Here is a 23,666-nt window from a genome sequence, read left to right as displayed (position 1 = left end):
CAGTGTTTATTGAAACGAATCACCACAAAAACTGCTAGACCTCTTCTCACATAACAAGTCAAAAAACAAACCAGATAACAGTGTGAATTAAAACACTGACGGGGGAAATTTTACAACAATAATGTGAATTTAGAATGTTACATGCTTTGTATTATGAAAAGAATAAAATGTAAACTTTCCCCCGTCAATGTTTTCATTTTTCGTTCTGTTCTCTAGTTTATTTTTTGATTTATTACAACAAAGCCAAAAATGGGAGAAATCAGTGGGAAAAAATGTCATTTTCCAGATAAATATTATTTGTTGTAATAAACACTGAAAAATTCCTGGGAAGAATAACATAAAAACTGAAAATGAAGGTCACCACATGTGCAGTACATTTTATTGTTAACACATTTTAAACATTTAAATAGAACTGGACTGAAAGCAATAAGAAGCCCACTTCTTCTCTGCCCGGCTCCACGTGTGAATATAGTCACATATATCTACAAGTATATAAACGGATGTAAACTAAAAGGATATACTCAGATTAACGAGCTTCATTTTAATTTAGTGGTACAGGTAGGCGTTCAGATGCAAACTACAGCAGTAAACATGCCGGAAGCAGTGATGGCTTCCAATATAACCTTTACTGAAAGATTATGCAGTAGATGGGATATTTTTCTCTTCAGCTTGGTTTGTTCCTTTATAATGATATTACACCAATACTTCTTGATAAATTTCTGATCTCCTTTGTGGATAAACAGTTCCTGCACATTATACACTTCTGTGCTCAGTTCGATTGCTTCCCTCTTTTCATATTTGAGGAAAAGATTTTAATTTATAAACTCAACATTTTAGACAAACAACAAGACCTTCACTCTGATGAAGGTTATTGTTTGACTGAAACACTGGTGAGTTTATGAATTAAAATCTTTTCCTCGAGCCCCATTTTCACCGGGGGGAAGTGACGCTGAGCCCGCCTGATCCCCGAGAGCCGCTGCGATCTTCTCCCCTGCGCGAAGCCGACAAGGCAGGGTTCCCGGATGTTGACATCGCAGGGCAAGCCCAGCGGGGTGGACTTGCCGAAGCTGGCCCAGCTGGCACGCCCTTTCCACTCCAAACCGCTCGTCCGGGGGGGAGCTCCTGAGAAAGGAGGGTTGAGAGCAGGAGCCAGCCCCCTGGAGGCATAGGGGGAAGGAGCACGAGCGGAGGAGGAAGGAGTGAACAACTTGAGCCCCCTGGAGATTATAAAACCAGCGGTGATCACTTTAGAGTCCTTGTGGGACTTAATAGCAGGTATGACCCGGACATTCAGAGAGCAGGCCCGAAGCCTGGAGAAATCGGAGAAAAAAATAGATTCCGTCGAAAAAGAACATTCATTGTTATTACAAGAGCACTCTAATACCATACAAGTATTGTCTGATGATGTTAAAAGCTTACAAGACTCCAATAAATCCATCATGAGTGATCGAATATCCTCTTTAAGAAGATTGGAGTCCATGGAGAACTATTTGAGACATTTGAATTTGAGACTGTTAAATTTTCCAAACGTATTGGGTGAACTGCCCTTAGTGACCTTTAAAAGATTTATGTTAGAGACTCTTAAGATACCCTCGGAATCCGCTCCAGCTGTTAAGAAAATTTTGTTTCTACCACAAAGAAGGAGTCCTACCCTGCCATTAATTACTAATGATCGGGATGATTTTGCTAATCTTACTGAATATCTTGAAAATTCTAATATAGAGGTCACGGAGCATACAGTACTATTTGTTTCCTTTTTTCCTGAGTACGACATGAGTCTGTTAATGAAAAGTTATTTTAAGAATTTAAATGTTCCCTTTTTGGGAGGTTTGATATGTATTTACCCAGACCTCTCAAGAGCTACGCAACAGCGTAGAAAGTTTTTGTTAATGCGGCCTGAGGCTTTGGCTTCAGGAGCAAGTTTCCTTCTACGTTATCCGTGCAAATGCATAATTAAATCTTCTGGTAATACTTATATCTTTGTTTTGCCGGAGTAGTTGAGGATGTTTCTGAATGGGGGGCATAGGGTCTGCAGTATTGGAAGGGATCTGTAACTATTGTGACGGGGAATCAAGCAGTATTGTTAATTTTGATTTCTTATAAGTCTCCTCTGATTTCTTTTTTCCCCCACGTATCATCAATGAAATATTTATTTATTTATTTTTATATACCGGTGTTCGATTTGCATATCACATTGGTTTACCTATAACTTAAAAAGTGCAGGAAGTTAAGCATTTCCTTTTGTTTGGTACAGAGAACACTAGAAACAGTAACGTAAGGAGTAACAGTAACATGATTAAAAACAATGGTGGTAATTGTAATAAACAATAAATAGCATTTGTAATCGTAATAAACAGTAAGTAACATTTGATGTAGGGTGTATCTGTAGCAATGGCACGGGGATCATGTTATATATACATATAGGGTGAAACTGAGACAGTGTTAATATGTTACAATCAGGCCGATACAGTAAAATCGGCGGGAGAGCCGGTGCTCTAAGGCGAGCGCCCGCTCTCCCAACTCGCACCCAGGCCACTCTTCTGGGCGCGCAATCCAGTATTTAAATGAGGGCCCGTGGTAAAAAGAGGCGCTAGGGACGCTAGTGCATCCCTAGCGCCTCCTTTTTGACAGGAGCGGCGGTTGTCAGCGGGTTTGACAGCCGACGCTCAATTTTGCCGTTTTTTCTGCTTTTCTGTACACTTTCCCGGTGCCGGCAGAAATTAATGCCAGCCTTTGGGCAGGCATTCATTTCTGAAAGTAAAATGTGCGGCTTGGCTGCACATTTTACTTTCTGTATGGCGCAGGAATAAATAATAGGCCCATCAACATGCATTTGCAAGTTGCGGGTGCTATTAGTTTCGGGGGGGGGGAGGGGGGGTTGGCCGCGCATTTTCGACGCGCTATTACCCCTTACTGTATAAGGGGTAAGAATAGCGCATCAAAAACGCGTGGCCAATCGCCGGAGCGCACTGCACTGTATCGGCCTGAATGATATTAGGTGTTAGGGAGAAACATCATGGGTAATGGGTAAATATAAGAGGTAATTGATGTTTCCATGATTAGTAGATAGATATATATAGATTTATATGTAATATGCAATACGTATTGGAGATTTCTTCTCTCAGTTACAGTGCAAAGAAGGTCTTTGTAAAATGTATGAAAAAGCTGATAAATAAAAAATTTAAAAAATATATTTTCCTCATATATTGGTTGTGCTTAATATTTTTTTTTAATCTTTGGCTTTTGAAATTTTTTTTTAATTTTTGACAGCACCCTCTAATACAGGGCTTCTCCAAACCTGTCCTGGGGACCCCATAGCCATTTGGTTTTTCAGGATGCCACAATGAATATGCATGAGATATATTTGAATATACTGAGCCTCCATGGAATGCAAATATATCTCATGCATATTCATTGTGGATATCCTGAAAATCCAACTGGCTGTGAGGACCCCAGGGACGGGCTCTGCTGTACCTGCCTCCCCGGGGGGGGGGGGAGGGCCCCTCGGGAGGCGCTGGGGGTGGCGGTTTGAGGTTGCGCAAGGAGTCTGCAGGGCTCGGGAGACCATGGCTTGCCACGCTGGATCCGTTCCCGCTGAGCACGGGAACGGACGCCATTTTGTCGGCTTTTTACGCAGCGACACGGACTGCAGAGGGGGAAGGGAATTCTTCCCCTCCTATATCCCCACAGCGGGTAGCCTCTGAGGGGTCGTGCCATTGGAACGACTAACGCTGCAGGTAGGGGAAAGCCCCGGGGGGGCTTCAGACACCTTCTCCTCCTCTTTATCGTCAGATTTTATTCTGCTGCTGAATAAAGCGTTCAAGGCTAGGAGGTCAGCAAAAAGGCAGTCTGGGAGTAACGCAGTTCCTCATGTGGCCAAGCTTGGCATGTGGGACCCTAAGAGGCCCAAGCTTTTGGAGGGGGAAGGGAGCCAGAAGGCTAAGTGCCCCCTTTGGACTGCCTCATCTAGCCCGGTATAGAGATGTGCATTCGTTTATCACAAATTAGGCAATTCGTGGGGGTCAGGAGGGTCCCCCAAAACTTGCCAAAAGTCCCTGGTGGTCCAGCGGGGGTCCGGGAGCAATCTCCTGCACTCTGGCCTCGGCTGCCAGTAATCAAAATAGCGCCAATAGCCTTTGTAGAACATAATTTTTCTTTTAAACAGGTAAAGTTTGTAGGACATTCATGACCTCAGTTTGCAATCATCACAAACTGTATAGACCTCTGGTCCACTTTATTCTTTAATATTTTCCAGACTCACTTTGGAGTAATTATTTTTATGTAAGATTTTTTAATTTTTTCTGAAAAGTCATGAAAGTCCTTGGGGCAACATAGATCATTTCCTATTTATTTCATAAGGAAAGAGAGCATTTGTTATCAAACACTTAGCTTCAATGTCCAATCCGTACATCACCCCGACATGGCCATGTTTCGATTGTTCTCTGCCTCAGGGGGTCTTCACATCCAAATTAAAATTGCTCTCAGTCATTGCCTCTGCATTCTTGACATCCAGATCTATGGGATAGATCTGCATTCTTGACATCCAGATCTATGGTATCAGTTCCTCCAGCGGAGCGGGGAAAGGGCCACTATTCCATTTATTTCATGGTGCCCAAGAAATAAGGCCCATTTCAGCCCATTCTTGATTTAAAGAGGGTCAACAGATGTCTTCGAGTTCCCTGCTTTCTCATGGAGACCCTGCGGTTGGTCATTGCCTCAGTGCGCAAGGGAGAGTTTCTAGCCTCGTTGGATATTATGAAAGTGTATTTGCACATAGGAATCTGGGCTGATCACCAGAAATTCTTCAGGTTTTCCATCCTGGGACACCATTTTCAGTTCTGTGCTCTTCCTTTCGGGCTAGCCACGGTGCTAAGGACCTTTACCAAAGCCATGATAGTGAATGCAGCAGAGCTTCGGAAGGAAGGCTTTTTGGTCCACCATATCTGAACGATTGGCTGATTCGGGTGAAATCGGAGTCTCTTTGTCGCTCAGCAGTGGACCAGTTTCTTCAACTGATGAGGTCTCTAGGTTGGGTAGTCAATTTGGCCAAGAGCCAGCTGGTTCCCTCCCATTCCTTGGAGTTCCTGGGAGCCCTGTTCGATATGCGTCTCGGCAGGGTTTTCCTCACCGAGGAGCGGATCGTCAATCTGCAAGGTCAAGTTCGGGACTTGTAGCTCAGAGTCTCCCCAGTGTTTGGGACTACTTACGGGTCCTCGGCTCGATGGTTTCCACCTTGGAGCTAGTTCCATGGGCGTTTGCTCATATGAGATCTCTTCAGTCAGCATTGCTTTTCCATTGGAACCCGGTGTCCAAACAATTTCATCTTCCACTGCCTCTTACAGACTCTGCATGTTCCAGTCTAGAGTGGTGGCTCCTCTCAGACAATTTGCACCAGGGGGTGGCTTGGAAGTTCCCGCTTGGACGGTAGTTACCACAGATGCCAGTCTCTCCGGCTGGGGAGCAGTTTGTCAGGGGAAGTCGGTGCAGGGTCAGGGGTCAGTGGATGAATCCTGGTGGTCAATCAATTGTTTGGAAACCAGGGCAGTGCACTTAGCACTACAGGCTCTTCTTCTGCTCCTGCAGGGGACGACCATCAGGGTTCTGTCTGACAATGTGACAGCAGTGGCTTATATCAGTTGCCAAGGAGGAACCAGAAGTCGGCCAGTGGCGGTCGAGGCTCAACAGTTAATAAGCTGGGCGGAATAGCACCTAGTCAGCATTGCAGCCTCTCACATCGCCGGAGTAGACAACGTTCAAGCCAAGTTCCTCAGTCATCACCGTCTCAATCCCGGGGTGTGGGAACTCTCCGATGAAGCGTTCCATCTCATTTGCAGCAAGTGGTCAAGACCGAGTGTCGATTTGATGGCGACCTTCTGGAATGTCAAGGTCCCTCGTTTCTTCAGTCGGTGCTGGGAGCCAGCGGTGGATGCTCTGGTTCTCGCCTGGCCAAGGCATGTCCTACTGTATGTGTTCCTGCCTTGGCCTCTGATCGGCAAGGTGCTGAGGTGCATCGAAGCTCATCCATTTGTTTGGAAGAGGTAGATCGCTTTTATCTCGTGGCTTGGCTTTTGAGAGCCAAAGACTGAAGAACAAAAGTTATTTGGATGTGGTTGTAGCTACCCTTTTGCATTCCAGGAAGGCCTCCATCTCCTTAGCCTATGTCAGAGTATGGGGGATTTTTGAGTCCTGGTGTGTGGAACACAAGGTGGAGCCTACTCGGACTCTGGTGCCCAATATGTTATCTTTCCTACAGGCTGGCCTAGCCAAAGGCATATCATGTAGCTCTTTATGGGTAAAGGTAGCAGCCCTCATTTTTTTCCGTGGTAAAGTTAGAGGTGTGCCCTTAGCCGTGTATCCGGATGTGGTGCGTTTTCTCCGAGGGGCGAAACACTTGCGTCCTCCAGTCAGGAATCCTTGTCCTTCGTGGAGCTTAAATTTGGTTCTTGGAGCTCTGTGTGTGGCACCATTTGAGCCTTTAAAACGGGTGACGCTAAAACCTTGAAGGTGGTTTTCCTTGTGGCTATTTCCTCAGCTGGACGGGTGTCAGAGCTCCAAGCTTTATCCTGCAGGGAGCCTTTTTTAAGAATTACGGACACGGGGGGGCTCTTTGTGGATGGTTCCTTCCTTTCTCCCAAAGGTGGTATCCTCCTTTCACTTGAATCAGTCCAGACTTGGACCGCTCTGATCCCCAGGGTAGGGATCTGAGGAAACTAGATGCACGCTGTGTTCTGTTCTGTTATTTGGAGGTTACCAACAGCTTCCATATGTCGGACCAACTTTTTGTGCTGAGTGATCCCAAAAGAGGATGCAAGGCTTCTAGGGCTACAGTCGTCCTCTGGTTGAAGGTGACTATTAGTTCAGCATACCTGTTTCATGGTCGGCCACTTCCAGTCAGTCTTTGAGCACATTATACTCATTCGCAGGCAGTCTCGTGAGCAGTGTCAGCAAATTTCGCTGCAAGAGATTTGTAGGGCAGTTACTTGGAAGTCATTGCACACCTTTGCTAGGCATTACAGGTTGGATGTCCGGGCCCCAGGATCAGGGGGTTTTGGTGAAGATGTACTCCGAGTGGGACTCTCAGTGAGCTCTGGTACATCCCAGGAGTCTGGACTGATCTGGGTACGTACAGGGAAAGGAAAATTGGTTCTTACCTGCTCATTTTCGTTCCTGTAATACCACGGATCAGTCCAGAGTCCCGCCCTTTTCAGCGTAGGCATAACAGAGAGTCCGCTTGTTCAGTACTTCTTTATATTCTCTGCAGACAAGTTTTTCAGAGTTTTCAAAGTTCTTAAGGGTTCTGCTCCTACTTGGGTTTAGTGAACGGGAAGTGTCTGTTGCAGGATTTTTTCTCCACCCGGTCCATGGCCGGGATAAAGTTCAAATTGAAGTAGTTTATTAGATTGGTTGGTTTGAAAATGTTCTGCTTTGATACAGTGTAATACTGACGGACTGTAGGTGGCACCTCAGGGTATAGGGCAGAGTCAATCAAAACTTCTGTCTCCATCTGCTGGTGGGGAGGCAAAAGCCAGGAGTCTGGACTGATCCGTGGTACTACAGGAACGAAAATTAGCAGGTAAGAACCAATTTTCCTTTCATTTCCCTATGGTTGAACACATTTCTTCAGAGATATGCATTAATTATCTTTATCAATAATGAAAATTACCATCTGTGGTATAGGCCTTTAAGAAAGATCTTAGGTCCCTTCCATCTTGGGCAAGAACTGAGAAAAATTACAGATTGTTTTTCTATGCATACTTCCTTATGCCCTCAGTAGCAAGCTTGCCAGTATGCCAATAAGCCTAATGTTTGCATCAAAGCTGTTCCTCTGTCATAGGGTTAATACACTTGTGCTTTAAATATTGTGACAGGGCTCCGTTGTGAAAGAATCATCTATAGTGCATAAAGTGACTCAGGTTGAAGGCATCAGAAGCCCAGTAGGCATAGTTTAGTTACTAAGGGTCTTATTTTTCGAGGATTCTCCCTTAGGTGTGATATGAGATAAATCAGGTCTTACTGCTTTGCTATGGGAGGAAAAGGCAGATAAGAAGCAGGGAGAAGATTGAGGATGACGATCTGGATACCTCACCAAAAAAATGGAAATGCACATTTTTAACAAACTATACTTATTCTTCTAGTCTTTTTCCTTAATAGATACTAATACTAAACCAGCCATCAGCCTTTCTTGTGGAATTATATATCTACTACCATTAATATTATTGAAACATACAGTAACAGATGTGTGCATATATTACAAGGCTGTAATTCTCTAAAGGGATTCTAGTGACATAAACCAGGAGATGCAGTTTTTATTGCTAGCAATACCAAAAAAAAAATGTAATGAATTGAACTAACATTAAGTTGTCAAGCTCTCAAAAAAAAAAAACCTCTTGCACTATTAAAATCACATCACATTGCTGTGTTGTTCTGGTGTTATGTTCATGCCCATGTGATAGAATTGTTTAGTGATAACTCAGGCAGGGGTGAAGAGCATCCAGTCCTCAAGGGCCACAGACCAATTGGTGTTCAGGATATTCCAGATGAATGTGCATGATGTATACTGGATGCAATGCATGCAGATTGAACTCATGAATATTCATTAGGGATGTCCAGAAAACACAACTGGTATATGATCCTCAAGGATCAGAGGTTCTCCATTATTGCAAGAGGGGAAAAACAGAAAAACTGTTATAAAACAAGTATAGGATATGTGTTGTTTTCACTGTGCCGATGGATTCCTTGGTGAGCACTTGCAAACTAGACTAGGTTTTTGATTTAAGCAATACTTTTTTTTCTTGAAAAAGTTTGTAAAAATAGATGTATCTTTCATTCGTTTGTTTTCAGATAACGTTCACTTTCAGCAGGCTGCACACATCTCCAGTGCGCTAGTGGATGCAGAGGTGGACTTTGAAACAATGGTAGGGTCCCATCATGTAATTGACAACAGCATCAGCACCCAGCTGTGAAAATAAGATGCACTGGCCAACGAATTCATGCAGTCTTTTTCATTCCAAATATATGTGGCCAATTCTACTGTATGGTGATCTCTGCTAGAAATGTAGATTTGCTAATTCATTCACATAAAGAGCACTTGAAAATATTTTATATACTTAATTGCCATACTCTGCCAAGCATTGTAAATAAATATTTACTTAATGTTTTTTCACCTTCTAGCACTCATGGGTCACATTTAATCATTGGTCCCACATGTCCAATTTTTATGTACTTTTTATGATTTTAGCTGCAAGTAAACAGGAGGAAAGAAGAAAATTACTTCCCTGTATCAATCAGGAAGACACAATGCCTGACATAATATTATGTTTTATATGTGCTGCATTAGGGGCTCAAATTGAAATTCCGCCCCTTAATCTTTTCTTTCTTTTTCTTTTTTCTTTATGCATTTTCCAAATACAGTTCAAGATATCACTTGCATTGCAATCAGAGACATAAGTAAATACAAAATCAAAAGGAAATACTGTAGAAAAAAGAACAATAATAATATTGTCTCTTATAATTGGCATCCTCTATAGTAGGATGCAAGTCCACTACCACTGGAACATTTCTTACAATCTTAATAGGAAAAGGTCTAGCATATACAGGGAGCAATATCATTATTAAACAGACTAACGGCCCAATTTAAAAAAAAATGTTTTCTTGTAAAAGTTGCGCGCGCTGGCACGCGATCCCCTGGCCACTGTGCCGGCGGCCTCCAGCTCCGCCCCGCCTTGCCACCTGGATTGCCCCTTTTCTTTGGCCCAACTCTTGTGCATGTAATGAGGGCGCACGGCCAAGCCCCTTTTAAAATGTGCGTGGTGTGCGCAAGGCCACACGCTTAACCCCCGTTTTTTTTACGTGCACTGGGCGTTTCAAATCAGGCCGTTAATGTAGACCATAAGGATATGTGCTCAGGTACACCAAGAACGTTGGTTTGCAATTAAATTCCTGTTTCAAGTCCATACATAAGCCTAAAGGTGTATCAACAATGCTGAGTGTGGCAATTAAAGATATCAAATATTTTCAAATGCTCTTTATATGAATGTATTGATATCTGCATTCGGCTTAAGTAACCCCTGATTTTGTTGTGATTTGCTAATTCAGTCATTTCCAATAAATAACAATGAGATGAGCTGTGACATATTGGTTAATCAGTTCACGGCCTATGTAGCATGAGTTGAAGCAGTAATACTAAAGAGAGAGAGAGAGAACAAACACTGTTGCACTGTAGTAACTATTACCAATTTCTGAGGTAGTGACTGTTACCTATTACTGAGGTTACCAATATATATGAAGTGCACCAACTCCTTATGGGACTTTTTTAAACTTCTGTTTTTAAGACCTCAGTTCTAATTTATTTCACTGTTTGCTGGAATATGTGAGTATTTGTGCATGCATTTGCTAACATTCTGCAATCAGCAGGGTTATTTTCATTGAAATATCATTTATTTTATTGATTGCTCATGTCGTTTAACTGTCAGTCTTCTTTCATTTACGCTATGGGCTTTTCTCCCATTTTGTATCTATCTATGGGAAAAATGCTTGGTAAATGAGACCCTAGGTTTGCAAACATAAAAAATATCTTCCAAGAGTCGCTTTTTGACGTTTTTTTTGGCAAAACATTTTGGCTACTAAAAATTTAATGAGATCCCCTTTTAGAAGTCATATAGTATATCAAGATTTAATAGCTTTGTTTAATTTGAGCATGGAAGTGCAGAGAATTAAAGAAAAAACAGCTCTGAAAATATATAACAGACATAACACTATGAAAAATACAATTGCATACTGCTGAAAAGTTTTGACTTCAAATGTATAACATCCTATTTTTCCTGATAAATTAGCTTTTATTTTAACAAGAAAAATATTCAGTGACACCTATGGTGGCTGTTCTGTTGCCAGGATGTATCTTTTCTTGCTTATTATTAGGTTAGTGCGCACTAATGGGGAGTTAGTGCGCACTAACCCCGTTAGCGTGAACTAAACCCGAAAATGAATTTTTCTTGAAATTTCGGGAAAAATTCCTTCGGGTTTCGGGCTCCCTGAACCAGGACGAATGCACATCCCTACTTATTATCATGAGTGCTTTTGACATGTTTAACTGGGTGGACAATATAAAAGGATTGTTGAAAATGTTTATGTCATTAAAATAGAATTAAGAAGACAGCAACATAGGTCTTGCATTACTATACTGGAGGACAAGCTGTTGTATTGCAAGCAGCATTAATGTTAAATGTTGTTTTTCAGTGGTATACAGACAAGGATCATGCGATTGGAGGCCTGGCAAACAGACATATCTATATCCACATGAGCCATTTCATCAAGCAGTGTTTCTCCCTGACCTAAAAGTAATGTATGGTCTCCTACTAGATTTGTTCTGCCTTAATAGGCCACTTTCTTGGTAAATTATTTTCTATAATACAACCATGCACTGTACAGATTTAAATAAATATGGTTTTCTGAAAATGAAGCAAAATTTAGAAACCAAAGAACCTTTTGACCACTGAGGTGATATGCTATAAGCCATAAAGCAATAAGAATTTTTGTATATAAATTTGCTAAAAGCCAGTACTTTAACTTTATGTATTGTAAATCCTATCTCACAAACCTGTTCACAAATGTGTTTTTTGTCATTAAAAATGTGAGGGCCGTGAATCACAATTTTACTAAAAAGATAATAAAATGTGGACATGTTCATTCAGAGACTAGTGTTTCTAATTTAAGAATTGGCTAAATGCCTAAGCAGAAGATCCATACATTTGGCTAAAAGGGATATCCGCTTGGAAATAAATTCACTGCATGGAGTCCAGAGCCAGAAGCAAAGAATGGTTATTGAAGAAACATCTATAGATGTATTGTGGAGGCAAAGGCCAAATCTGATGCTACATACCAGTGCATAACTCAGGAGTATTCTTCAGGGAGTCAAAATTGCATAGCTTGAATAAGGATTGCTTTCATTTTTTAAAATGAGATTCTCTTGAGATCCAAGAATGTCAGTGATGAAGCTGTCAAGTATGGTAAAACTTAAAGTTAGATTGTCCGATGAAGCACAGTGGCACATGCATGCTGGATCCAAAGCTGCAACAATGGCCAAGACTTTTTAAGAATAATTCAGCAACATTTAGAACAAGTAGAATCATTAAAGGCCTGATTTATTAAGGCCATTCCATGTGTAGGAGAGAAAAGCTTACTAAATCATGCAATATGTTATCACTTTGTAGGTCTGTTTATTTCATTTTTGGAAAGTGTTTTTCATTTAGCAACTTATATATGACTCTAGGCAACATAAACACCTGGGCCATTTCCATCCTAATTTAGCTAAGACAAATATCTTATGCACAACTCCAGATTACTGCTCACTAGGCATATGAGCAGGGAAATAAGGCAAGTAAGATGCTTGCATTAAAATTGAGAAATAAAATGAAACAAAATCAAATAATAAAAAATAAAGGACACTAATGAAAGTAGAAAAAATAGCCCATAGATTTGTTCAATTTCGTAAACATATGCCAGGGAAAAATACATTGAAGGAAAAGACATAGACACTTACTTGGAATCTCTTGCTCTTTTGGTTGTCCCTGCATAAGATCAGAGAATGAAATACAGAAGGCAGTTAAAGTGCTTAAGGTGGATAAATCCTTAGGCTTGGATGGGCCTAGGGATACATGAATTTTATAAAAAGTTTAGCGGAGTGTTAGCCACTTTTAAAGCTGTTTAATTTCCTTCTGGTTGAGGATAAATTACCTCCTCCTAAGAGGAGGGCAGGTACCAGTCATATCTAAGGAAGGCAAGGATGTGACTTTATGTGAGTCCTATAGGGCCTGTTTTGCTCCTTAATAGCTACTTGTCAAGGTCTTGGATAATAGTTTGGCTCATGAGTATCAATCACAGTTCATCCCTAGATGACAAGCCTCTGGCAACATTAGAAGGCTATGGAACCTAATAGGGTTGCAAAGCAAAAGGGAATCCCAATTCATTTCTCTATTAATACTGAAAAAGTGCTTGATAGGGTTCACTGGGAGTTTATGTATAAGGATTAAGAGAGAATGGGAGTGAGGAGTAGTTTTTTTTTTCTATTGGCTACAGAAATTACAATAACTGAGGCCACTGTAAAAGTTAATGATGGATACCCAGAATTATTTGAGTTTGGTAGGTCTTCAAGGAAGGGGTGCACTTTGTTACCCTTATTCTGTGCTCTGGTAATAGAGCCCTTACGCTTAAGGCCGGATTTTTATTGGGTTACTCGTGTGGTTGGGCCTTGCGCGCATTTTAAAAGAGGCCCAGCCGCACATGTAAGCCCTGTTACGTGCACAAGAGCCAGGCCTCGGCAGTGGGGCGGTCCGTGGGGGCAGGGTGGGGCAGGGTGAGAGACGCCTGGTACAGCAGCCATTTGCCACTGTGCCGGGGGATCACGCGCCGGCACTCAGCAGGAGCAAAACGTAAGTTCAAAAAATGGGGGGGGGGGGGGGGGGGAGTTAGGATAGGGATAGAGGGCGAGTAGGATAGGGGAAGGAGAAGGGAGATTCGGGGAGGGAAGTTCCCTCCCAGTCCGCTCCTCAATTGGAGCAGACTGGGAGGCAACTGGGAAAGCGACGATGCGTCACCGTGCGAATTCGCTAAATTATACTCCCTCTTGCGCATGTTATAAATTGCACGTCCATGTGTGCGTGCACATGGACGTGCGCGCGTTCTTTTTAAAAATCTACCCCTTAGTGTGAAAAGTAATAAGGATATAGAGGGGTAGATTTTCAAATAGCGCGATTTGGCGTACTTTTGTTGGTGCATCAGGCGCAAACAAAAGTACGCTGGATTTTAGTAGATACGCGCATAGCCGCGCATATCCGCTAAAATCCAGGATCGGCGCGCGCAAGGCTATCGATTCCATATAGCCGGCGCGCGCCGAGCCGCGCAGCCTACCTCCGTTCCCTCCGAGGCCGCTCCGAAATCGGAGCGGCCTCGGAGGGAACTTTCTTTTGCCCTCCCCTCACCTTCCCCTCCCTTCCCCTACCTAACCCACCTGCCCGGCCCTGTCTAAACCCCCCCTTACCTTTGTCGGGGGATTTACGCCTCCCGGAGGGAGACGTAAATCCCCGCGCGCCAGCGGGCCGCTAGCGCGCTGGGACGCAACCTGGGGGCGGGTCCTGAGGGCGCGTCCACGCCCCCGGGCCCACCCCCGAAACGCTACGGCCCGCCCCGAAAACGCCGCGTGGATCGGGCCCGCCCTCTCGACACGCCCCTTTTCGAAATCCCCGGGACTTACGCGAGTCCCGGGGCTCTGCGTGCGCCGGCGGCCTATGCAAAATAGGCGCGCCGGCGCGGGAGGGCCCTGCGCGCGAAAATCCGGCCGGATTTACTCGCACAGGGGTTTTAAAATCCGCCCCTTAGTTTAGTTATGGAACAACAAATTCACTTCAGTAATTAGCATATTTGCTCTGCTAAATCCCAGGCCAACCAGACACTCCAGAAACTCCCCATGGTACCCCAAGGGTCTTCTCCTCTGGAAACAGCAAGCTCCGCAACTTGAACAAGCCTAGTGGAAAAATAAAACAGACACAGATCTCAATAATTGCAAAAAATGTGAAGAAATATGAAGCAGCCATTCATCAAGCAAAAAAGGGCTACTACTCCAAACAACTAGAACTCTCTATGAACCATCTGAGGAAACTGTTTGAACTAAGTCAGAAACTCTCAAAACCTGTTTCACAACCCACTTCCACCACCACAGGGAGCCACACAGTAGAGGATTTTGCTAAATTATTCATTTAAAACATCCTAGCAATACATTCTTCCTTTGACAACTCTGTCCTTCACACCTTCTTTAATGACTTCATACTCTCCATCCACAGGAACATCTCGGCTTCATTCAGTCAACATCACACTGACCTCAGAACCATCACCCATCAAGATGTGGAAAATATGCTCCAGAGAATTAGCCAATCCATTAGCCCACTAGACCCAATTTCCTCAAGGTTCATTTGCAACCTAAAACAAGATCTAGCTCATGGCTTTCCAATATAGTCAATATAAATTACTTCTCAACATACTTAATGAACAGTAATCAAACCTATCCTGAAGAAACCAAGCTCTGACCCCAAAATAGATAACTATCACTAGTTGAAAAGGTAGTCTGTTTCCAATTCCTTGACTTCTTTGAAGACAGAAACATCCTGCACCCCTACCAATCTGACTTCAGGAAAGACAATGGCACTACTGAATCTGTCCTACTGGACATCACTAATGGTATTCATTCTAGTCCTTAGATCTTTCTGCTACTTTTAACACAGTTGTTCACAATCTCTTGATACAATGTCTAGGGAATATCAGTGTCAAAGGGACGGCCCATAGATGGTTTGAATTTTTTCTATCCAACAGAACTCAGTCAGTCATGTGGGCCAAAGAACAGTCAATTCCTAAAAATATCTGTGAGGTCTCTGTTCATTCCCCAATTCTCTTCAACATCTACATCTGTCCTATCTGCGATCTGATTCTGTCTTTCAACATTGAATGTCACCTGCTTGTGGGTCACTTCCAACTTGGATTAAACTTGGATCTGACCAAGCCTTTCCCATTGCAATTCTCAACAATTGTCTGATGGCAATAGCCCAATGGCTCAGAAATCACAAACTCAAACTTAACCCTTCAAATCTGATCTCCTCTAGCTAAGCCACCAAGATCACCCCCTATGGATCATACCCTCCCTATCAGGAACCTCTCTCCAGCCCATTGACTGTACAAACTTGATCCAAATATCGTAATGGAAAACCACATCTCTAAGGTAGTGAGAGACTCTTTTATGTACCTTGTGAGACTCATCAATTATGCAACTATCTCAACCAATACAACCTCACATTGGTTATCAATGCATAAATCACCAGTCGATTTGATTACTATAACTCCCTACTGAATGGTGTCTCCCTGACCTGTTTGAAATGACTACTTGTGCAAAATAGAGCAGCCAGACTTTTGGTAGGGGCCAAATCATCAGACCACATAAGGCCCATTCTTTACAGAGCGCACTGGCTACTGACTGAAACCAGGATTAAATTCAAATTGTCTTCAAATATGTGAACAAACAGGCTGAGAAGTACTTTTCCAGTGTCCTTGCCTTCTATACCCCTGCTAAAGAGCTCTGATCCTCACAAAAAGCCCATTTTTCCTCCCCACCCACAAACCTGAACAGCACAAAACTGAAGGCTTTCAACTGCTATGCCTCCAAGATTTGGAACAAGGTTCCACTACCCATCTGCCTGGAAACAAGCTACCTCGCCTTCCAGAAAAAGGCAAAGTCATAGTTCTTCAACCAGGCCTTCCTTCAATTAGCCCATAAGAAAGAATAAAGGTTCCCCTACTCCTAGATTTTATTTTATTAAAATGGTGTACATTGCTAACCAGAATTTCCATTAATATACTTATTAATACTGTTATCCACCTTGAGACCATTCATGGCAAAAAGCAGAATATCAAATGTTTGTAAAGAAATAATAAATAGATAAATGAAACATGGTCAATGGATAACTGAAATGAAAAGTACAGTGTAACTCTGACTCTTTATGTAACAACACAGACAGGCTATGTAGAGAGCTCTGTTCCATTCACTCAGTCGGAGGGAGTACTTAAGATTTCTGTGGGGAAACAAGAGAAACAAAAGGGCTAATTATAAATGCCCTGCGAACGTGAAAACAGGGAGATACATGTGTGGATCTTCAAAGGCCCGCAACTACGCGCGTATCAGTTGGTACGCGAAGAAGAACGGGTTTTTAGAAAAGGGGTGGCCAGAGGCCGGGTCTGGGTGGGGCATGGGCAGGGCGTGACTGCCATTAGGCACTGTCCCGCTGAAGCGCACATCGGGAGCCAACCAGACTGCGCAAATTGCTGCTGGTCCAGACTGCAGGTAAGTTAAAAAAACAGAAAAAGGTTAATCATCGGGATTTTAGGGGTCAGGGAAGTTAGGGTAAAAAGGAGCAGGTTAGGTAGGGGGTTTAGGAAGTTACCTCCCAGTCCGCTTCTTTACTGGAGCAGACTGGGAAGGAGCTGGAGAAAAGGTCTATCATGTCTCTGCACGCAGATTGTGAAATCCCGCCCATTTATGCACATGATTCGGCACTCGTGCGCCCTGATATAAAATCATGCACGTGTCAATGCACGCATGTTATAAAATCGGCACGTCTATGTGCGCATGCCAGGAACCGCAGGCACATGGATGCCTGCGCGCGGGTCTAAAAATCCACCTTAAAGATTGTTATTTTGGGGTAATTTACAGAATATAATTTTAAATATGGGCACCCCACCCCTTTGCAAAACATGTGCTTTTTAGTATTTTATACAATGTAGCTTTATGTATTTCTTACAAATAAAGAGGCACAATGCAATACGTTTAGCTAGGATAAATATTTATTTTCACATAACATTTCTGTGAAAAACACAATAATCTATTCACATGTACACATTACTTAAATTTTTTGTAATAAATTACATCCAAGAAATTAGTAATTTTGATGAGGAATATGAAATTAAAAGTAAATAATATAACACTACAATTGCATTATATTCTCTGTTGGGATTAACATAAGGATACCTTTAAATTCACAAGGATAAATTGGCAGTAAAAAAATACTCAGATACTTAACAGAAATATACCATTGAATATTTCCACACTAGCTGCTTAATAATTTAATAATTTATAACAAGGAACTAATAATTTACTTAATTTGTAATAAATTTATAAATGTATTAAAATACTGGAAGTCTGCTGCCACAGCTGTAGTGGTGCTGTAATTTAATGTTGAAAAAAAATATATATTTCAGTGTATCAATTGCACATAGTCAAAGCTGTTTAACTTTTAACAAGATAAAACCTTATAATGACCCATTAAATGTAATGCCTAGAAAAAAAAAGACTTTTAGAGGATTTTGATAATGCAAATAAGATTATACTATTGGCAATAGAATACAGTGTTATTCTTTACAGCAGAACCCAAATCATTAAGAAGAACCTTAAAACAAATATAAACTTACATAGATCCAGTATAGAGCCCAGGCCTCGTTACTCTCAACCGTCTGGAAGCGCCTACCTGCTATTGTGAGTTTATCCATGTTTAACTAGTAAGGTCTGATTCGCACTACATTATTAGGGCTGCTGTGCATCACCGCACCATTGGGGGTTCATGTGCCAGAAACTACCAAATCAGCTAGTCTAATTGTTCGGTGCAGGCTTCTAAAGCATGTAAGTCTCTTCTGCAAGTAAGGTGTGAAGCAGCTTTGAGCCCTTATATAATAAAATGGCTTTGGGATGATTATTCTCATGGCTCAAGCTAGCATGACACATGGGCTAAGTATCAGACTTCTGGATGTTTTGTGTTCCAGATTCTCTTGCAGCTGCAGCATACAGCAACTCGGTCATTGAGCATCATTTTTCTAGTAAGAAAGACTCACAGATGCTTTGCAAGCTGCAGGAACTGAGGCCATAAATTTAGTTTTATGGAACTCTCTATAACTGTATTTTGTAGGAGCAAGGAATCTATGAACTCTATGTTACGAATGCCTCAAAGATTCTTGGCTGCATGTGCAATCCTACCACAAATTAAGAAAGCACAAGCAGCTTTGAACTTCATTCATAATGAGTTGTGTTTCCATTCTCTGTTTTGGGGGGAAAGGGGGAGGGGGAACCCTATTAGTGAAGGCTTTCATATTTAACTTTGTAATACAGTGACAGTCATATTTAATAATGCATCCCAATCAGGTTAGTTCATTTTTCTCCTCTATTAATGGTGCAGCATACATGGTTAGTATTCCTTACTTTCCGCAAAATACCAGCTTGTAGTTTTCAGCTTCATTACCCTCAGTTTAATGGGCCAGTGAAAAGAATATAACAGCAAGAATTACAATATGACCACAGGAAATTGTTTACATAGGTAATGCATGAATCTGTGCTATGCATTTTAATTTCACATCAGAAATTTGAAGGCTTATTATAAGATATTTGACAAATATAGTCCTTAGCTGGATGGCAAGAATAATGATTTATGATTTTTGAATTACATCAAAACAGAAAAGAAAATGCCATTAGAGAAGGAAATGATGCATCTGTCAATCAAAGTGTGCATACCCTAGTCTCTAAATACTTAGGACAGTATTCCAGACTATAATTGCACCTTGCATTTTAGCAAAGACTTTGAGTTTTTGTTTTATTACTGCAGGTGATTTTTGAGTAAGTTTAAATCTTTTGAATGCTTTTTTTTTTCAGGTGATATATACTCAAACATCACATAAATTTAAATATTAACTACTATGCATCACATACTGAATAAATCATGAAAAACTACTCACAAGAAATATTTAATATATCTTGAAACAAAGAAGTGATATAATTTGGCGCTTTCTTGCAGTAGCTCACTACAGCTGTATGAGAAAAAATATTACTTAGGGTTCGGCATGAACACAAAGGTAAAATAGTAAATACAAACCTACCAAAGCAACATTTGTATTTCTTTGGTGGAAACTTTGCTTCTTAAATGAACCCAATGTATGGCCAACCTATGTGCATGAAGTTTCTGCCACAACTATGCATTCAATGCAGCTGCTGATGAGGTGGTTTAGAACGAAAGGAATGAAAGACATATTGCATTGCTAATATTATACTGAATGTCTGAATTAGGGAGTAATGCTATAATTTACATCAGGTGATCAAACTGTTTCTAGTAATGACTGTGGCACTCTTCTAATTTACTTGTAAAAATATGGTATGTTGCGGAACAAGTCAAAGACATGTCTCTCTGTCGACACCCTTCCCTGAGGCTGTTGTCTTCTCTATTCTGTTTTCAGAGCTAGAAGAAAAATAACACATGTATGTATACTGTGGAACAGCTCTATAGCATCCAACTTATTGCATTACCTGTACAGATAATGATCTGTTTTAGACTTATTAGTCATGCTGTTTGGGCTATGCTGTAAAAGTAGCATCAAAATTATAGATCTTTGTAGTAACATGTGCCTAATATATTTTGCAAGCAAGCTCATTCTCAGATATACAATTTGGCAAACATGCAAGCTATAAACAAGAAGTCACAGTAGATGTACATAATCCTATTTTAGCCACTGTTTCATTACATGGTTAATATTGGGATTTCATATCCTTTATCACTGAATTAACCATGAAAAATATCACCAACTAGTGAACAGACTGCAAAATGTCTCCAGATAGTAACTTTTAAGGCACGTTTTGCTGGAGCAAGAGCATATTTTGTTGATTTTGCATTCATCAGGTCTCCTGGTGTGAGAGGAGAGGTTGCCAAAGGAGAGAACAATATTATTGAACACAGGTACAGTAATCAGGTCTGTCAAACACTTATACCTGATTTCCAAAAGCATTTACAAGCTTAAAACTGGGTTTTATGGGCATGATTTTAAAAAGTATTTACACTCTTAAAATTGGGTTTTACATGTGTAAATGTAAGTGGGCTTTTGAAAATTGTTACAATATATGCCATTGAATTGTCCATAGAATACTGACATGTAAGTGCACTTTATGCACGTAAATGGCTTTTTAAAATTGCTACGATAGTATGTTACATTTAAACGTGCAACTCCTTTTAAAATGACCTCCTGCATAGACAATTTTAGTTCCTTACACTTCCTCCCGTCTCCTAAACGAATTCTTTGGGAAAGATGGATGTTTAACTACTCATTATTACTTAAACATATGCATTTAAAAGTTGTGTTAGATGGAAAATTGCAAGATATAAAAGGTCAGAGGCACAAAAAGTGATAAAATTAGGATAAGTTTGAAATTAAAGCGTTAGCACCAAAAATGTAAATGCAAAACTGAAAAATTCTGCCAGACAATTTTGCTTTGAGGGTATTTTGAATTTGATTCACAAAACTGTAGAGCCCAGAGGTGATGGATTGAACTGCAATTTGTACTGCAGTTTTCCTCCTTGGGAGCCTCGGCATCTTGTGCTTTTCTGTGTGCCACTATCAGCTCCTGTATACTAGCTCCAGGCCTAAGATTATCCATCTGCTGAGTAATGGCGGTTAGGCTGCTGTCATAGAGTATTATCCATTTTTTATCTATTTTTTGTTATGTTGGTTTGGTGATTATTTGCATTGTTGGATTTTGGGTGTCCAATGTTGGTCGGGTAAGCAGTAAGAAATGTTTTAAATAAATAAAATAAAAATTGAACTGGATGTCAAAGTGGAGATTCTTAGTTAATTGAATTTTCCTAGTGCAGGCTTCCAGGTTACCTACTGTGTTCCTTGTTTATGCTGGTAAAGGAATAAAAAGAACAGAACGTGAAAGCATCATGCTAGTTTGGGATGACAAAGTTTGGAAACCAAGGCTTGAGATTAGGGTTTTAATCTTTGTCTCTCCTGTCATCTGTGAAGCTTGCAGATGACATTAATATATGAACCACATACACTTAATATGGTGATTTTTTTATCTTGATATCCACTGGGGGTATTAATGACTAGGGGTGTGCATCGATAAAACTTTCATTTTGTTTCATTTCATTCCCCCCCCCCACACACTTTTCTTTTCTTTTTCATTTTGACTTTAGTGAGCACTATTTTCAATTTAGTTCCTCCTATTTGAGTTAGTGTGCACTATTTGAGTTGTAATAGTGTGCACTAACTCAAATAGTGCACATTAAATCAAAATAGTGTGCACAAAATGAAAAATGTTTTAATTTTGTGAATTTTTTCATCATTTCTGTTGAGAAACTATGAAATGAAATAGGCAATGTATGTTGTTAAAAACAAAAGCACATCCCTATTAATTATGAACCAGTGGGCTAAAAACCTTAATAAATATTCAAGTGTAATGATATATCTACAATTTTATAAACTGGTGTCCAAATAGTTAATATTAAAAATATTATTGTGTAAGTAAAAATATATAGTAAATCTATTTTGTAATTTATCAAAAACTTTTTAAAATGTGTTTGATATTCAGTAAACATGTTGGGAAGTATTTAAAGAATTTTTACTGAATGTTATAGTCATTTTTTTTAATGACTATGATTCTTCATGTCTTTTTGTCATCCCAATATTATATAAAATAGACATGCTGAATTTTAAGAACAAGAGCACTGATTAAAAGAAAATGCAGTCTAGGTTAAGTGTCAGGGAGAGGGTCTTACCTTTGGGAATCAGCTTCTAAAATGATTAGGAGGGGGAGCTTATGACAGAAATGTAATATGAAACAATTAAGTAGAATAATGCAAAATACAATGTACAGAAATCAATAAAAATTACATCTATGATTAATATATAAACATTAGTTATTCTTCTTAGCACTCCATGTGGTAGGCATATAACATTTTCAATGTTTTTCTGCACTCTCTGCGTGGCATAAAAATAACTGGGCAGATTTAATGTGAAACTTCAGAGCCCCTAATCTATGAATGGCAGAAGTGATTTTCTCATGGTTGAGCTATAAGTCGCTAATACTATCCCAAGGCAACATCCAAAAATCATATCATGACTGAGATATTGAATGCCAGTGGTATTGCTGCTTTTTGATTGGCAGGTTTACACTTAACAGTAAGCTAACAAACAAGTTCTATATAGTACAAAAATATAATAAGCAGACAGCATTCATTAGACTGTCAATTTCACTTCTGGTTTCGTTGCTGTTGCAAAGCATTAGAATTCTATTATTGTAGTTCCCCAGGATGTCAGCAAAGCGCGTGACAGGATTTCAGGTTTGTATTGTCACAGGTGTGCGTGTCTACTATCTTTTATTTTATGGCACCTGCTGTGGCTGTCAGATGGACTAATCATACAAAACGTTAATCTGTCAGCTTTCTGCTACCCTAAATTGGTGACATTAAGTAGGCTTTACTTTCTTCAAGCTGTAATTGGGCATGGTACTTGGAAGAGGTTTCAAAATCCAAAGCCAGGAATGACCCACTCTACTTGGGATTTCACAGATGCATTATACTGTATCATGCTATTTGTTTGCAGGTGGACACAATATTTATGTTTTCAAGACAAGGATATGTCTTTTATTTCAACTTGAACAGCTTACACATTTAGGGCTCAATTCAGCAAAAAAAACAAAACAACAACAACAAAAAAACCCCAACAACAACAAAGGCTTTGCAGCTTTTGTAGAAAGGTACTATGGTTTCATTTGGTAAGATAGGGCAGTTTCGAGGTCACCCCATTCCACCTCTCACCCTTGGCTTGAACCCCCATTCCTCCCCCCCCCCCCCCCAAAGCTTGTCTGCATTCTCAGACTCTGCTCCTGTTCTGATGTCTCCATGCTCCATCCAGTTCAACTTTCACATTCTCCAGAATTGTGGATCTTCCAGAGCTACTTCTGGGCCTCTATTGCATTGTAGGGGAGATCTACTGCACCTGGTAATAACTTACTAAATTTGGACTTTGTAGCATTACTTAAGTAGCAGGTGATAAAAGCAGAAGCATGGAACACCAAATTGAAGAAACTGTTATAATTAGAGCAGGCATGCAAAGAGGAAATCCCATCAGATCTTTCAAATTTCATAAAAAGGAGAAGATTTTGAGATTCAGCACCAATGAAAATGTCAGTCAGTTGTGAAAAATGCAGCCACATAATGTAGTGCTCTCAATACATTGAACACAAACATATATCATTCATTAGGAGACATTTTTTGATTAACCAAATTGCTTGTTCCCTGTTTAATACATGTTGCCTG

General features: G+C 40.7%; 2 protein-coding genes across 5 annotated transcripts in view; one reads left to right on the top strand and one right to left on the bottom strand.

Annotated features, from left to right (window-relative positions):
• DPP4 (dipeptidyl peptidase 4) overlaps positions 1-11,691 on the top strand; it is a 275,080-nt gene extending 263,389 nt beyond the window's left edge. For all 4 annotated transcript variants that reach the window (XM_029605604.1, XM_029605606.1, XM_029605607.1 and 1 more), the window contains 2 exons: positions 8,842-8,915; positions 11,236-11,691. In XM_029605604.1, coding sequence (XP_029461464.1) covers positions 8,842-8,915; positions 11,236-11,334 — 173 coding nt within the window. In that variant the 3' untranslated portion in view covers positions 11,335-11,691. The remainder of the gene's footprint in view (positions 1-8,841; positions 8,916-11,235) is intronic.
• A 7,640-nt stretch (positions 11,692-19,331) lies between these two features.
• Positions 19,332-23,666, bottom strand: part of SLC4A10 (solute carrier family 4 member 10) — a 299,055-nt gene continuing 294,720 nt past the window's right edge. Inside the window, 2 exon segments of the mRNA XM_029605602.1 lie at positions 19,332-19,811; positions 22,125-22,162. Coding sequence (XP_029461462.1) covers positions 22,150-22,162 — 13 coding nt within the window. The 3' untranslated portion in view covers positions 19,332-19,811; positions 22,125-22,149.

The sequence above is a fragment of the Rhinatrema bivittatum genome, chromosome 6 (assembly GCF_901001135.1).
Source record: "Rhinatrema bivittatum chromosome 6, aRhiBiv1.1, whole genome shotgun sequence".
NCBI classification, from domain to species: Eukaryota; Metazoa; Chordata; class Amphibia; order Gymnophiona; family Rhinatrematidae; genus Rhinatrema; species Rhinatrema bivittatum.
Note: the sequence above shows the minus strand (reverse complement) of the source record. Positions and strands in the feature narration are given on the sequence as shown.